Source organism: Chenopodium quinoa, unplaced genomic scaffold (assembly GCF_001683475.1).
Source record: "Chenopodium quinoa cultivar QQ74 unplaced genomic scaffold, ASM168347v1, whole genome shotgun sequence".
Taxonomy (NCBI): domain Eukaryota; kingdom Viridiplantae; phylum Streptophyta; class Magnoliopsida; order Caryophyllales; family Amaranthaceae; genus Chenopodium; species Chenopodium quinoa.
Genome location: NW_018743919.1, coordinates 4,188,943 through 4,205,966, shown reverse-complemented (window position 1 = coordinate 4,205,966; position 17,024 = coordinate 4,188,943). Strand labels below are relative to the sequence as shown.

At 36.4% G+C, this 17,024-nt stretch overlaps 2 protein-coding genes and 1 non-coding gene across 3 annotated transcripts; 1 reads left to right on the top strand and 2 right to left on the bottom strand.

Annotated features, from left to right (window-relative positions):
* Positions 1-901: 901 nt before the first annotated feature.
* On the bottom strand, positions 902-2,464 carry LOC110687481. The gene has a single exon (XM_021864135.1). It carries the CDS (start codon positions 1,763-1,765, stop codon positions 1,001-1,003), a length of 765 nt encoding a protein of 254 aa, XP_021719827.1. The 5' UTR covers positions 1,766-2,464; the 3' UTR covers positions 902-1,000.
* An 8,347-nt stretch (positions 2,465-10,811) lies between these two features.
* LOC110687107 (nuclear transcription factor Y subunit B-6-like) lies at positions 10,812-11,676 on the top strand. The gene is made up of 2 exons (XM_021863727.1): positions 10,812-11,042; positions 11,145-11,676. Exons 1-2 carry the CDS (start codon positions 10,833-10,835, stop codon positions 11,592-11,594), a joined length of 660 nt encoding a protein of 219 aa, XP_021719419.1. The 5' UTR covers positions 10,812-10,832; the 3' UTR covers positions 11,595-11,676.
* Positions 11,677-11,897: 221 nt separating this feature from the next.
* Positions 11,898-11,969, bottom strand: TRNAT-CGU. Its single transcript has one exon. It is a non-coding gene; the product is annotated as a tRNA-Thr (tRNA).
* Positions 11,970-17,024: the final 5,055 nt, after the last annotated feature.

Below are 17,024 nucleotides of genomic sequence, written 5' to 3'. Positions count from 1 at the left end.
TGTTTTCTACAGAGTAAATTACAGGTAAAGATATTACGTCCCCATTATTATGCATAATATGGGATAAAGTAGCACAGTTCAGTACATGGGAATGATTGAATGGGTGATTAACTGATAATCTCATTCTGGGAAATAAAACAAAAAGAAAAGAGTAAAAGTAGCAGAAAACTTTGAGGACTAGACATCAATGGTCTCCACTCTCTAGTAGTACTCTTCTCTTACCGTACTAAATTGTGATTTGACTCTTCTTTCCCCTTCAAACTCCTAGAACTGACAAAAAGAGAGTCCTGTACTAATTAGGCAAATTAAAGGATTATTATCATGCATAGTTTCCGAAAAAGTTGCACAGTACATGAGCTATAATATGAGGATTATGTCATCAATTTGGGTGATGAAACAAGGATGGTAACACGAGATGTTAGAAAATAGACTTTTAATTAGTTTGCCATTAACCTGTACGAACTGAGTATGGAGTACTCTGTATCACTTTGTTATTTTTATAACAATACTTTGACTTGCAATATCTTTTGTGATTTATATTTAGGGAAAACATCGTCGTGTGATATCTTGTTAAATTTGACTAGTGTACAATATCTACTTAATATTGATAAACTAAAGTTATTATTAATCGAAGTTATGCATTCTAAACTTTGCAACTAATAAAGGAGAAACATAGGAAGCATCATACTACTTGATCTAAAAAGGAGTGATTTTTGAATTTGAATATCTCTTTTCCCTTGAAACTTCTAGACCTTAAAGAGGAAGGAAAGAAAAATGTATTAACAAGACAAATGACTCTCTAACTTTCAGTCTTCCACTACTAATGCTAATTTGAAGAAAAATGTTTGTTTGTTTTTTTTTTTTTTTTTTTTTTTTTGGGGGGGGAGGGTGGGGGGGGGGGGGGGGGGGGGGGAGGTTGTGCTTGGTGAAAAGCCTAATATGCTTGCACCAGTAGTGTGCATTCATGGTGAAATGGAAAAGGTGGGGAAAAGTGGACTAGTTATGCAGCAATGATTTGCTGTTGTTGAGCTTCAAGCTGAAGTTCTTCCTTCATCTTTCTAATGAATTCTTCAATCTTCTTATTTAGCTCTTCTGTATTGCTTGCAGGTCCGTCACTCTCTGTATCATCCTCTTCTCCTCCTATAATTATCGACCCACTTTCTTCCTTGTTCTCTGTTTCAATTACTTCATCCAGCTGGTCTCCATCTTCTACTAAGCCCACCACTTGACGATCTGCTTCAATCAATACTGGCTCTTTTACTGTCGCTGCAGCTTCTGTTTGTGTTTTAAGCAATTCGTCTCCGATGGGAGTTTCTGCTTCTTCTTCTTCAGATAGAGGGTGAACAGGTGCTGCAGGCTGCAACATAAGGTCTTCTTCAACATTCATGACCTTTTCGCGGATGTCAATATCAGTTTCAGCTACCTTTGTTTGGAATTCTGAAGGCAAATTGCAGGAAGCTTTGTGCAAACCTGATCTGCCTGCAAGGAAGACGAGGATTCCGTTGCAGAGAAGAAACATGTACTTCCTCTCAAAAGTTTGGGTAAGATATGGCAGGAGAAACTTGGTGGAATAATAAGTGTAAGAGTATAGGAAGGAGAGGCCAGTGAAGTATGAAAGAAGGAAGGAAAATAGAGTAACTGAAATAAACAACACTGAAGCTTTTCTAATATAATGTTGGTACCTAATTCTTTGGGTTGATATGTTATTGCTCTTAGAAAAGAGTTGTGAATCATCAAGCTTTAAGGCCTCAACTTGAAGGCACATTCTTCAGGTTTCTAAAAAGCTACGGAGATGAAATAAAGAGCAGGGAAACTGTCAATTAGATCGAGAAAATGACTGAAAATTCGGACGGTCATATACAAACTTTCTTATTCATGGAGATACAGAAGGCTCTCCTTATATAGAGGGCAACCAAATTCTATTGCTGAAAGTTGAATGGAAGTCGGTCATACGGTGAATGACCATAATACCCTGGTGTTATTTGTGAGATCATGCATTCCGACCTTAGACGAAAAGGGTAGAGAAGTCAATATGCAGGTGAAACATTATCTAATTAATTATGCAACTTGCTTTTGAAGGTTCTAGTTACAAATGCTAGATTTTACATGCATAGGGTGGGCTGCTGGAGGATTGTTGATGATTGTGGTGAATGTGGTCTATAATATTTACGTAGTATTTAAAATTGGTCTGTTTGAATTGATATTTTCAGTTGTTCACAAATCATAGGAGTGTCCAGAAGCTGTAATTTTGTGCAATGTTATTAAATGGGCCCACCCAAGAGACATGATTGAAATAGGAGGAGGATTGAGGCCATGGGTTCTTGAATGTATCCCAATACTGTTCATGCTCTCTTCAATAGTAACATCCGTATTAGGTTTTAACACAATATCTGCGTTGTACATTCACACTTACCAATCTTTAATATGGGTAGTTAGAATTTATTTCGTAAATTTTAATATAGTGAGGCCTAAATGACTTTTCATATATGCTTCTTTTATTATGAAAGCAAAAGAGAGACAAGATTCAAAATTTCTTAAAACGTCGTCTCTACATATAATGCCTTTGTCCTTTAATCTAGGCTAATACAAGGTATGGAATAGTCATCTTCTAAGGAACATGACAAATATAGGTCCATTAGTCAAATATGTTATGTGTTCTCGATAGTAACACTATTGATAGTTTACGATGCACCCAAATTAAAGCAATCTAGATGCATATAATTGTGAATAAGATGCACCTTATTTGTTTTAACAACACAAAAATATTTTGTTTATAAAAGCATATGATTGTCAAATGACTTTAAAAGATATTACTCATGCATGGATCGGAGGCAATTCTTAACTCTTAATTCTCTCATCAAACAACATACAAAATCCAAGTTTTTTTAATGACAACATAATATTGTATAAAATTTAGAAGACATTATTAGGCGAATTGAAAATTATAGCAATTTTCAAGTGATGATATTGTTGTTGTGCTATACTACGTTGGCAGAACAACCAACTAGTAACTACCCCATAAGCAATTTAGTTAATTAGTAGTTCTACAGCTGTAATTGTGTAATTGGTAATTAGTGTAATTGGCTTGAAGATCAGGTCAAAATTGACTAAAAGTGAGCGAGTTGATCAAATCAGTTGCATGCATGCTGCTTCAGTCCTCATTTACCTGCATTATTCTTCGTATTACTCCATCTTACTAGTTATAAATAGTAGCCTAAGTGTTAGAATCCAACTCCTTTTGATGTATTAGATTCCATTTAAGTGCTTTCCTAGAGTTTAGGTTATGTTTTCTTAGCTTGAGGTCCCATTATTGTGTTACTGTCAGATCAGTGTTCACTAGGGATTCTCCTTGTATGTCATTTAAAGCTCTTTAGAGGGCGAATGATTAATGAAATCTTAAAGCCTTCTACCAAGTGTTGCCTTGCTTTTATGCTTGTTTGTTGTTAGACCTTTATAGATATTGTGTCTTACTTGCATATTAGCTCCCCTCCAACCCAACTTGATGCGCTAAGGACTCGTGGTTCGGACCCGCTTGTGCCCGCTTTGAAGTATAGGCCGTCACAAGCCCCGACCACCTGCACTCCGTCGCCCAGATAGACGTGAGTGCTCCTGAGATTCTATTGCCCGCTTGTGTTGCTTTGTGCTCACAAGCCCCTCTTCCGCTCAAGGCTAGCGTTCTTGCCGCCAAAAGGCTAGAGCGCGCCGCACGTTTCGGGGTCCAAACTCCCGGACCGTGACAGTTGGTATCAGAGCCGAGGCTCAAACCTTGTCGCAAGCAACCCGTGTAGGCACCAAGGAGGGCTACACGAAGATGGAATTCGTAGAAGAAAGGCTCGCTTGGCTCGAGGAGAAGGCGGAAAAATGGGCCGAGCTCCAAGTCATTGTACACGAGCAAGCCGAGCAAATTGTGAAATTGATGGCTGACAGAGATGCCCTCCGCGAACAATTGCAATTTGTTCAAGGAAAAGCCGACGAAGCACTTGAGAAATGTGCTACCTTAACGCGCGCTGTGGGCAGAGACGCACTGGGTGTTGGTGCGGCGAAGATAAAGCCGCCCAAACCTCGCGACTACAGTGGCGCTAGAGATGCGAAAGAAGTTGATAACTTTCTCTTCGACATGGAGCAGTACTTCCGAATATGTCAACTAATTGACGATCAGAAGGTGGATACTGCCATCATGTACTTGTCCGAAGATGCTAAGCTGTGGTGGCGCACCAAGCACGCAGACATCGAAGCAGGAAGGATCAAGATTGATACATGGGCGGAGTTCAAAGAGGAACTCAAAGAACAATTCTACCCCGTCAACACAGCGTTTGTTGCACGGATGAAGTTGCAAGAGTGCCGCCAGAAGGGTTCTCTTCGCAACTATGTTAAGGAATACTCGGCGATAATGTTGGACATCACAGACATGAATGAGAAAGATCGTGTGTTCAACTTTGTCAACGGGCTAAAGGAATGGGCGCAGCGAGAGATTTTGAGGCAGAATATTGATACCCTCGCTGCTGCTATGTGTGCTGCTGAGAGATTGATGGACTACTCAGTCGGGAAGGGTCGTCAATTCGAGAAGGATTCAAGTGGGACGTCAACACGCTCTAACAGTTCGTCTCCAAGCTCTCCAAAGGGTACAGAGAACGGCTCACGAGTATCGTCCAACACCATTAATACATATCATAGAAGAAGTGGAGGAGGTGATGCCCAGAGACAAACATCTACCCCCTCCCACAACTCAGGAAACTCGAGGGCAGGCGCATCCTCGGCAAACACAAGGGCAATAAACTGCATACTTTGTCGAGGTCCACACAAATGGTGGGATTGCGAGCATAAAGAAGAACTTGACAAGATCCAAAAGAGATTGTCATCCATGTCCGTTCAGGAGGCCACAAAAGAGACTAGCAGCGATGAGGAGCCCACATATAGGATGGGTTCCATACGACGCCTGAGTGCTATGAGAATGATAGCACCTCAAGAAGAACCAGAAGTCCGATATCTTTCGGCAATGCGAGTGATGGAGCCTGAGAAGAAGGCAACATCGAAGAAACAAGCTCGCACCAGAAACCCAGAGAAGCGGGAGATGAAACCCATGGAGTTGGCAACATCCCAGATACACACCCGCCAAAACCAGAATCAGTCACAAGGTTCGAAGCAAAGAGCGACGAGCCCAGAGACACCAAAGAAGAACCTCCCAAGAGGGAGGAAAAACAGTGGTTGAGCAAACAACGCAGGGCGCATGCAAGGGATTACAAAGAAAATGGTCACCCAAGAGGCACCAGCCACAACTTGAAGCTCTCCACCACAGTCTCAAGGAAGCAGCTCCCCAACAGATGATGGTGGAAGCAGTTGTCCCCCTTAATTCAACAGATTCCACTCCCAGGAGGAAATTTAGAGATGAAGCTCTCAACAAGATGTTCGAGCCGAGCGACTCCAGAGACAAGCTCCTCGTCAACAAAGAAGATCCAGCTCAAGAGTCAGATAAGATTCCAGAAGATAGCCGCACCAACGGCGCATCCGAAAATTGAGATAGTTTAGGGTTTTCTAATTTTGATTGTAACTTTTGTAAGTCGACGAGGTCGTCGACAGCTTAAGTGGGGGAGGATGTTAGAATCCAACTCCTTTTGATGTATTAGATTCCATTTAAGTGCTTTCCTAGAGTTTAGGTTATGTTTTCTTAGCTTGAGGTCCCATTATTGTGTTACTGTCAGATCAGTGTTCACTAGGGATTCTCCTTGTATGTCATTTAAAGCTCTTTAGAGGGCGAATGATTAATGAAATCTTAAAGCCTTCTACCAAGTGTTGCCTTGCTTTTATGCTTGTTTGTTGTTAGACCTTTATAGATATTGTGTCTTACTTGCATATTAGCTCCCCTCCAACCCAACTTGATGCGCTAAGGACTCGTGGTTCGGACCCGCTTGTGCCCGCTTTGAAGTATAGGCCGTCACAAGCCCCGACCACCTGCACTCCGTCGCCCAGATAGACGTGAGTGCTCCTGAGATTCTATTGCCCGCTTGTGTTGCTTTGTGCTCACAAGCCCCTCTTCCGCTCAAGGCTAGCGTTCTTGCCGCCAAAAGGCTAGAGCGCGCCGCACGTTTCGGGGTCCAAACTCCCGGACCGTGACACTAAGCTATAGTCTTATTAATTGCATTTTCATCTCCCATTAATCCATCCTTCTACCATGCGTAGTATACTCTATCCATCGTACCGCGATATAGACATAATTCAAATGCCGAACCCAACGGTCCCAATCGAATATTCATACATCACAGTTGTGATAAGTAACACCTGCGAATCTGACGCCTGCAGAATTGGTAACATCCATGTTAGTTGCGGGGGGTTCAACTTCAATAGGGGCCCCAAAGATCCCACCGTGTTCCGGAGGCTCTCCGATGATGACTGCCTTGTCAACAACGGTGATCCCCTTGGCCAATTGGAAATCTTGACATTTGAGTATCACAGTATTCACGTGTATCCTTTCTCTGTTTCCTCTGTTTCTTGCTTATAATATTGCCATAATACAGTACTTGGTATGTATTATCATAATCCAGTGTGTAGAAATCCAATGATAATGACCAAATAAAAATGTTGCCGGTAAAAATCGAACTTGGCACCCACTAGTTTTAGTAGAGCGTTTGACAAAATAGTAAAAACCAACTTAGCCTACACAAGTAATGCTATCTACATGTAGCAATAAGGATTCTATGTTTAAAAAATTCTGTTCATGCAGGCCACGGCCCGCCCCTATATCCGTCTATGTCTGCATTATTCAGATTATGTAACAAATAAAGAGAAACAAAAGTTAAAATTCCGTGGAGGTTGGAGACCAGGGCTGATATCAAGATATTCATCTTACAGGGAACTTGACATATTAAATCAAAGACCCTTAATTGAATAGGTTACAAGTTAACCGTAACGCTCTATTGAAAGTTTACGATACCTAAATCATTGATACATTGCCACGTGTAATTAAGGATATACTCCCTCCACCCCTTTATTTTTGCCCCATTGTTATTTTTTGACCATAAATTACTATTAATCTATAAAACATACTCCAATATAGTCATGTAGGATCCTGTTAAATATGTTTCATTGTATATTTTGATATAATCACGTTTTTATAATTTTTACATGTATATATGAAAATGAATATATACGTTTAAGATGCGCCTTAAACACCGCAAAAAGTCAAATTGGGCAAAAAAATAGAAAGAGGGGGTATACATTGTATAAAAGTATGCATTGACTTTTTCAAAAAAAAAAGTATGCATCGGTAATTGTACCAAAAAAAAAATGTGTCAATTAATATGAAATATATATTTTCTTATCGATTACTTCGCAATCACAATATATAAATTTAGTCAAAGTAAAGTTGGTGAATAGTGTTAAAAGTGAAGATGTGTTAACAAATTTAAAACTAAGGTATATATTTGCACATGTACATATACAGGTGAAATGACTTATATGGCCCTATAGCTAGATCCTAATAACCATGCAACCTTAGTAATATCTTTTGGTTCATTACCCTCTCGATCTCACTCATTCTCTCTAATCTCTGCTCCCATTCACTGACTGACTACTGTACTCACTCTCTTTCACACTCTCAATTAAGCTCTCTCTTTCGCCATCCCTCTTGTTTCCCCCGCAACATCACCTCCTTCACTTCTCTCGGCACCATACCTAAGCAAGGTCCATCCCTTGTTGTTTTGTATTGCATTAAATTCTTGTACGTTTAATTGATTGGTTTAAGTTTGTGCATGCATCGGTCTTAAATTAATTATACTGAATACTTGTTCTTGATTTATAATTAGGCAAGTTCATTTCAAGTTAACCTCGACTCTTCCGCCCCGGGAAACAACCAAGCTAAGGTACATACTACACTCACTGAAAACCGTTTTAAATTGTTGCATGCATGTCGGATTTTGATTTTAAGGGTTAATTATATATTGTTCGTTGTTGCTGTTTTTGTGTTGTTGTGATTGGATGTTATTGATGTTGGCTTTAGATTGTTGTTGTTGTTATTGTCTTTGGTGCAATGCTAAATTAATTAAGCTGCATTGCATGCTACTGTTGATGCAATTGTTGTTGTGATTCAGGCCCGGCCCTGAGGGTGCAATGGGCCTAGGGCCCATCGTTGAATGGGAACCAAACATCTTTACCGAATTTCCTCGCCTTTAATTTCAGATGCTTTGTATTTCCAACAATCAATTTAATTACTAACATACGTATAAAGTCTTTACAATTGATGACATATTCCATGATTCCAACGCCCCAGATAACCAATTGCTGCTTTTTTTTTTCCTTCATCAAAACACTACAGATAACCAATGAACATATATACAAGCATTAACACCTAATTCCCTTCAACCAATTCAAAAACGGGTAATGCTATTATATGTAGCCCTTAGGGCTACAAATAAGCATTAAATATCTTTTCTTTTATAGTATTAGTTTATAAATGCATGACAAAATCACGCACAAATTTATATAATTAATTAATATATTTTCTTAATACTTTCCTCTTTTAGCTTCTTATACATAGCCCTAATTTTCCTTCAAAATATACGGAGTACTTGTAAGTGAAAATAATTTTTTTATGGATCTTGCTAACGAACATATACTCCCTCCGTCCCTTATTGATAGTTCCTTATGGGCAGTTTTCACGGGAATTAATAAACATGAATAAAAAGTAATAAAAGTACATTAGAAAGGTAAATTTACATCGGGTATGCAAAAAAGTAGAGAGAAAAAACGATAAAAGTAGGTGGAAAAGCAAAATTTACATGGGAAAGTTAAATTTGCACAAATATTGTTGCAAATTGTAGAGAATTTTGTTAAAAAAATTAATATTGATGGTACTTGAAAAAAGCAAATGGGACTATCATTTTGGGACTTAAAATTGGTCATAAGGGACTATCAATAAGGGACGGAGGGAGTAAAATATTACCTAAAGTGGTATTAATTTGGGAAAGTATGACAAAATCACGCGTCGATCGGAGTAATTAATGTTAATTTTAATTTAATCTTTCTTCTTTTAGCTAACTTATCCAAAGCTCCAGGGAGTTTGTTAACTTTTGCCTTTTTTTATTTACAGTTCTTATTTTTACTGGAATATATAGAACAATTTTACAATACTCGTATATATTACACAAGTACAAAATCGTATATATTACACAAGTACAAAATAAGAATATATTACCCAAGGGATTTGTTAAACATCGCCCACAAATTACTACATAAAGCCCGCATTTTATAATTTTTTGACAAATTTGCCCTTTTTATAATTTTAACCGAAAACAAATTTTTCGCACTAAAAAAATGTGGATCACCGAAGAGACGTCGTCGGCGGCGATATGCACCGGAGAGTCGCCATCGTCGCCGGAAAACGAAGTTCGTAACGTATCGTAAGGACGAAATGGTGGCTGGCGCCTAGCCGAGAAGGCCATGCCGTGGTTGTGGCGCCTAGCCAGGACGCCGCCACCGTGGCATAGGCGCCTGGTGGGGAAGCCTCACCCATGGGAGTGGCGCGTGGCCAGGACGCCGGAGCCACGGCCGAGGCGCCTGGCCAGGACGCCGCCACCATGGCGGCGGCGTCCTGGCCAGGCGCCCCCACCGTGGCTCCGGCGTCCTGGCCAGGCGCCACTAGGGGTGGCTTTAAAAAAATATTTTTTTTTTTTAATTTAATTCTCTTTTTTTTTTGTTTTAAACTTTTTTTTAAAGAACATAAAATTAAAAATTAAAAAAAAAAAAAGAGGAACATAAAATTTTTTAAAAAAAAAACAACAAAATTTAAAACAAAATAAAAAAAAAAAAAATCAGAAACATAAAATTTAAAATTAAAAAAAAGAAAAACAAATTTAAAAAAAAAGAAAAAAAAAAATTATTTTCGAAAATAAAATTTCAAATTTAAAAACAAAATAAAATTAAAAAAAAAAATATATTACGAGGCGCCTAGGCCAGACGTCGTGACGGTGGCGGCGGCGCCTAGCCCAGACGCTGGTGCCGTGGTGGTGGCGTCTGGGCTAGGCGCCGCCGCCACCGTCACGGCGTCTGGCCTAGGCGCCTCCGCCGTGGTGGTGGCGTCTGGCCTTGGCGCCTCCGCCGTGGTGGTGGCGTCTGGCCTTGGCGCCGCCACCGCCTCCAAACTTTTTTTTTTATTTTTTAAAAACAAAATTAATAAAAAATACCTCCTCGCCGGCAAACCGCCGTCCACCCGCCGCCGGTGCCGCCACTTCCTTGCCGGCCGCCTCGACATCGCTCGGAAAGTTTTTTAGAGAGAGAAAGTGGAAGTAGAGAATAGAGAGAAGAAATTGTGTTTTTTACTTTGAGGGCAAAAGTGTCATTTCACTCTAATTTTGTGGGCTTTATGTGGAGATTTGCGGGCGATGTTTAGCAATCCAACCTCCCCCCCCACACACTTTTATATTGATCTTCTCTGACCAATTTTATCTCACAAAAAGATTTCAAGTGAAAAGATCAATAGGAAATGAGATAGTACAAAGTATTTGGAAATAAATTTTTTAAAATAGTTGTGAATTGGTAACTACAATTATAAGGAAAAAGCTAATAAACGTTCCGGGGTGTTTGATAAGTAGTTGTGAATTGGTAACTATAGTTATAATGCCTTGCTAAATTGGAGCTAGACTGAGAAAACCTTGTTAAAACTCTAATACTAGTATTTTGGTTTTTTTACAAACAAAAAGGGCAATTTATCTTGAGTATGATATATATGTGTATGATTATTTATATTTGGAACAGAAATGAAATTGTCATCCAAGACACTACCAGGAGAGATGAATCACATACGCGCAACAATCAACGGAAAAGTGTTCTCCCATGATGACATGAGTCATCATCACCTTAATAACAACAACGGTAACAATAACTTCAATGGAAGTAGTAACCACTCTGTGTCTTCAACTGATCAAGATAACAACGAATGCACAGTGCGAGAACAAGATCGCTTTATGCCCATTGCTAATGTCATACGCATCATGCGCAAGATTCTTCCACCACATGCCAAAATTTCTGATGATGCTAAGGAAACAATCCAGGTAATTTCTTTTCTTTCACAATTTTCTACATATATATAATAATTAACAATGCATGCGCGCATGTCTTCAAGTAAGGTTTCATCACATTAAACTTGTGTGCAGGAGTGTGTGTCCGAGTACATTAGCTTTATAACAGGAGAAGCAAATGAGAGGTGCCAAAGGGAGCAGCGTAAAACAATAACAGCAGAAGATGTACTATGGGCCATGAGCAAGCTTGGATTCGACGACTACATTGAGCCACTCACCCTTTACCTGCATCGTTACAGGGAGCTGGAGGGGGAACGTGGCTCTATCCGCACTTGTGAGCCGCTCCTCAAGCTTAGTAGAGTAGCCATGGATCAGTACGCCGCATTTGGGCCAGTATTTCACATTGGACCTCCACCTTCACACCATCATCATGGCTATTTTGGGGGGTCTTCTTCCATGAATGGATACTTAAAAGATGCTTCGGTAGCAACTGCTTCTGACGCTGTTGGTGCTCCCGCTGTTGCTGCTGCTGGTGGTAGTCCTAATTCTGTTACCAGTTTTGAGCCTTATGGTCACCATAAATAATCTGTAGATTTATGGCATGTATCATCTGTTGTTGTCACTTGTAGTGCTAAGTGCTAACAGTTAACATTGTGACATTATTCTTAATTAGGCTTGTTTAATTTCCCTTTAACTTCTTTATTATTACTTCATCTCCCTCTCATTTACTAATGCCTACTTGTCAAATGTCGAGGGAGGTCATGTAGAGATGATCAATGACGAAAAAAAATAGGTTAAATTTCTATTACTCTTTTATTCCCAGTATGTCTTTGCTATGCTTTAATCCTCAACTCTTAGCCAAACTTGTGGTTAAAAAACTACATTTAAAGCCCCCAGCGAGGATCGAACTCGCGACCTTTCGCTTACGAAGCGAACGCAATACCACTATGCTATGGAGGCGGGACAATAATTATTTTCCTTTTTTCAGTTATATAAATACAACGTACAAATGTACAATATGTTTTATTTAGACCATCATCACTCATGGTATAAAAATGTATACCATCCCCCCCTCTCTCTCTCTCTACCACTTTCTTACTCCTCCACATCATCTATACCACATCCACAATACAATATACTTTCTCTAAAAATCATCTCATCCATGGTATAAAACAAGGTTTATTACCACACTTTCTCTCTCCTATATATATTAATTATACACTTAATTTAATTATTTCATTTATTATATTGAAAATAACTAATCACTATTAGTAAAGTTAATTAAATAAAATAAGCAATTTAGGTAGAATAAAGCGAATTAGAAAAATATATAAATCTATATCGATATGGTTGTCTATGCGTAGGTCTTGAAAAATTACCATGTGATGGTATATATCGATATGGTTGCATAATTTTGATGAATTTTTACACCGTGGTATAAAATTATAACACGAGTATTGATGCTCTTAGAAGTTTTTTTTTTTAAGCTAAGAAAAATAATGATGTTGTATTTAGGAGTATCATACAGTCTTTTTTTCAAAAGAAGTGTTTCAAACAAAATTACTACTCTCTCCATTTTTAAATACTTGCTCCATTTCTCTATGCGCATAATTTTAGGAGAAATTGAGAAAGTAATAAAACATGGAGCTGGTGGGGTAGTAGAAGAATAAAAATATTGTAAAAAGCAAAAGTAGAGAGAATTAGAGGAGAAAGAATATGAAATTAATAAAATATTATTTATGTTGGGTGCACTAGTTGCAAGACATGAATTAATTATTATAAAAACTTTCCAAATAAGAAAATAAAACAAAAGTATTTTAAAACAGTCAGAAATGAAAAATGAAGCAAAAATTTAAAAACGGAGAGGATACTATAATTAAATGCATACTTAATACGGAGTATTCCGTAATATTTAGGAGTATTTATATGCATACTTAAGAAAACGAGTACTTCGTACTTGGTATGTAATACTCTTTTTTCCCTTATTTTTTGCAATATTTAACTCTTTATATTTAATACTCGTATAATTTTGATCAAATCTGTTTTTCAATATTACTCCGTATTGACTTACTGTCAGTGCTTCATTGGCTTGTTTAAAAAAAAAAAAAAAAAAAAAAGAGGAGTGTTTGGACCAAAAGAAAAGGGAGAGGTATGAGTAAAAATTTTAAATTGTTACTCTGATCCCCCGTCTCTTATTTACATGCCTACTTTCCTTTTTAGGATTTTAAAATTATATGTATTTCTATTTAAAGAATGTACTTTTTGACTATATTCCCTCTTTTTGATGGGTTGTCATCAATTTCCTTTTAAATTTTTTTGTACTGTTGACATTATTTTCCAACACTTTCTTTCTCTATCTCTTCAATAATTACCAAGTACATTTTCTTTTTCTCTATCTCTCTCTAACCCCGCATGCACATTTGTACATTCCAATAATGGTTTTTAAAGGATCTCTAAGTTCCTTAATTCCCATGAAAAATAGGAAATAGACATGTAAATAATGGACGAAGGGAGTATTAAAAAAAAACATTTCAAGATGAATATAATAACAAGTTATCATTTGATATGAATGTTTTTAAAATATTGATTATAAAGATTAGCCCTAAGTCTTAATACTTGGGATGACATCATTAAGGGTTTGTTCTATTCACCGTATTTTCACTTATTTCAGTTGTAATAAGTTCAGATAAGTTCAGTTCAGGAAAAATAAGTTCTGATAAGGGTTAATCAAGTACAAATTATAACTAAAATAAGTTTTAATAAGATCTACTTCCTCTGTTTCGCATTAGTTGCAACACTACTATATTTGGAAAGGACCCACCATTATTTTATAATTTCTCTCTCCCACTAACCCCACTTTCATAAATATTTTATTATTTCTCTTTCCTACTAACCCCACCCACGCTACTTTTTTAATTATTTCTATCTCTTACTAACAATACTTTATATTATAAGTCTAGTCTATGATTTTCTTAAACTATGAGCCAAACCTACTATTGCAACTAATGCGAAACGGAGGGAGTAATAAGTTCATAATAATTCAGATAAGTTCGGGTTAGTTTAGATACGATAAGATAAGTTCTAATAAATGAAAAAAGGTGAATAGAACACACCCCAAATATTGGTTTCCAATAGTTTTAAGATAAGATTACATAATTTTTTGCATTGGTGTTGTTTTGTTATAACAAAGGCCCTGTTCACTTCACCTTAAAAAATAATATTAAGTAAAAAAAAATTCGGTTCAATAAATATAATTTCGTTTCAGTAAAAATAAGTTCAATTCTGTAAAAATAATTTTAGTTTAGTAAAAATAATTTCAGTTCAGTAAAATTCAATAACTTTAAAGAAGAAATATAATAATAAAATCAGTAAAAATAATTTAAGTTCAACAAATATAATTTCAGTACAATAAAATTAATTTCAGTTAAGTGAAAATCATTTAATTTTAGCAAAAATAATTTCAATACAGTAAAAATAATTTCAGTTCAGCAAAAATGAGGTGAAGGAAACGGAACCAAAGTCTGAAGTGGAGTCTTGATTTTTCAAGACTCAAGTTAAGACTTGAAAAGGAAACATGGATGATGTCAGCATACAATAATGATGATGTTGGCTACAGTGGCGGGGCTGGGCCGGTGCAAGGTGGGCAACGGAACAGCCACCCCCCCCCCCCAAAAAAAAAGAAAAGAAAAAAGGGCCCCGAAAGTACTATATATACAAATTGTTTCACTAATAATTGTAAAAAACACTAGTTGGATTAGTAGTCATATTGTATTTATGATAATCTCAAGAACAAGGTTCGAAACCCATTGGACTCTATTTTGGCTATATATAGTTGTATAGGTTTTGCGAAATCTTAGATGAGTTGAGGGTTGAAGAGTTAAAAAAAAGTAAGTCGTCTTAAGATAAGGCGGGGCTAATCAATCAATTACTATATACTAAAGGCGAAACCAGGAATGACACATGTCATCTCCTGGATAAAAAAAATTCCGCCTATTTTACTTTCCTTATTTTCGCATATTCTTTAAGGAAATTATTTTATAATAATTCAAAATATCATTCAATTCTTAACAATAATAGTTTTCCATATAAACTCAACTAATATATTATTACATATATGTAGTATTTTATATTAGGTAATTTTTTGTAAAATATTGAGCGTATATTAGTTAAATATTATTAAACAATACTACTATGCATTATCTTAGTTTTCAATAATATTATCAACCTTTTCTTCTTCAATATTGTTATATTTGTAATAGTGTTTAGTTCAATTAAAAATGAAATTATTTTGTTAATACACACATATTTATACACTTTATTTTCTACTCTTTAAAAGTCGTAAATTTTATTTTTCTAAAGGAAAAATTGCCTGGAATAATCCCACCTTTGGGGAGTCCGCCTAAAATAATCCCACCTTTGGGTTATTTTTAAATAATCCGACCTTTATACCCAATCCGCTAAAATTGGTCCCAAGTGACCTGTAACCGGTTGAGTAGGTAATTATTTTTTATTATTAAGTTTAATTAACATGTGTCACCACGTGGTTGGTCAAAAAATAATTTTTGATTTAAATTTTGTTATAAGAAATGATTAAAGAATTTCGTAAAACGAATTTCTTAATGGAAATAAAACCAAGTTATAAGATATATATTAAAAGTTATGATTAATTTTGTATATATATGAAATATTAGAAGTATATCGATAATAAAACTTTATACAACATTTTTTATTTAAAAAATCCTCCGCTTATTTAACATCATATGTGTCACAATAATACTTATTTGTCGCCTACGTGACACGACACTTGGCGAAAAACTGAAATGTCAAGTCTCGTTGTCTCGTGGCCTGACTGCAAAATCAGCTTTATTTATTGGTGATATATGATATGATATGATATGATACTCCCTCCGTTCCACAATGATGTTCCTGTATAGAACATTTGACTTTTAAAAAATAAGAAAGAATCTTTTAAATTTTTCTCAATCTATAAGAAAAAATATAGTCATGTAGGATCTAGTTTAATTCGTTTTGGTGAGTACATTATTAATATCTAAGTGTGAAGTATTTTGTTATTATGGCATTTCAAATGGTTTGATGTTTCTAAATATCATTGCCTCATTGGTTTCAAGTTTTCATAAAAAGCGTTACTCGGATTTAATTACATGATGCATACCATAGAATAAGGAGGATTTAATTTTATGAGTCTCATCAAATTAAATACGAGTAACGCTTTTTATGTATACAAAATTTTAAAATTAATTAAGAATTTTTAAATAAAATTATAAGCAAGTTCTTAACTATAATTATTGCAATTGTTGTTAGATGTAGGTGTGCTACGAGCCGGAGGAACTTATAAATGCTCAAAGAATGACATACAAAAAACACAAGAGGATTCGTCGCCATTGCCCAATGGTATTCCATCCTACAATAACTTAATGCTTGTGCATCCGAGTGCAACATCTCCAACATCCATGTCAATTGCGACTGGTTCAGCTCTGCCAATACTATCAATCCTATTGTGTTTCGAAGACTCCGTTTCAACGATTGTCTCGTCAATGATGGCAAGCCCCTTCGTGCAGGCGAATCCTTGATTTTCCAATATACTCTTTATCTGTTTCCTCCGTTGATTGTTCATGAAATACTATATTCTCTTAGGACATCTCCTAGCCATAATAGACATTCATATGATAATAATGACAGCAAATGAATCAATTATAATTATGCTTCATAGTTCATACTCCGTATTTTTAATTTCTTCATTAGTTGTATAATATACACATGCTTTCTTTTATGTCCAAATTAATTCAACAACTATGATATTATATCGATTTTCAATGTTTTCACTTACGTATGTACTTACCATTGCTACCAATCAACTTTGATCATTTTTGCATAAATTGCATTTACCTATATGAATATTATGCACTCGACTTAATTGAACTCGATTTGATTGATAAATTCGTAAACACACTTAAATAAACCAAGATCAAATAACTTCAAAAAGCACAACCTCAC

Excerpts from the sequence above, each read along its gene's own strand:
- LOC110687481 (XM_021864135.1), bottom strand. The coding sequence starts at position 1,765 with ATGTGCCTTCAAGTTGAGGCCTTAAAGCTTGATGATTCACAACTCTTT.
- LOC110687107 (XM_021863727.1), top strand. The coding sequence starts at position 10,833 with ATGAGTCATCATCACCTTAATAACAACAACGGTAACAATAACTTCAAT. Across the intron at positions 11,043-11,144 it reads ATGCTAAGGAAACAATCCAG|GAGTGTGTGTCCGAGTACAT; the intron begins GTAATTTCTTTT and ends ACTTGTGTGCAG.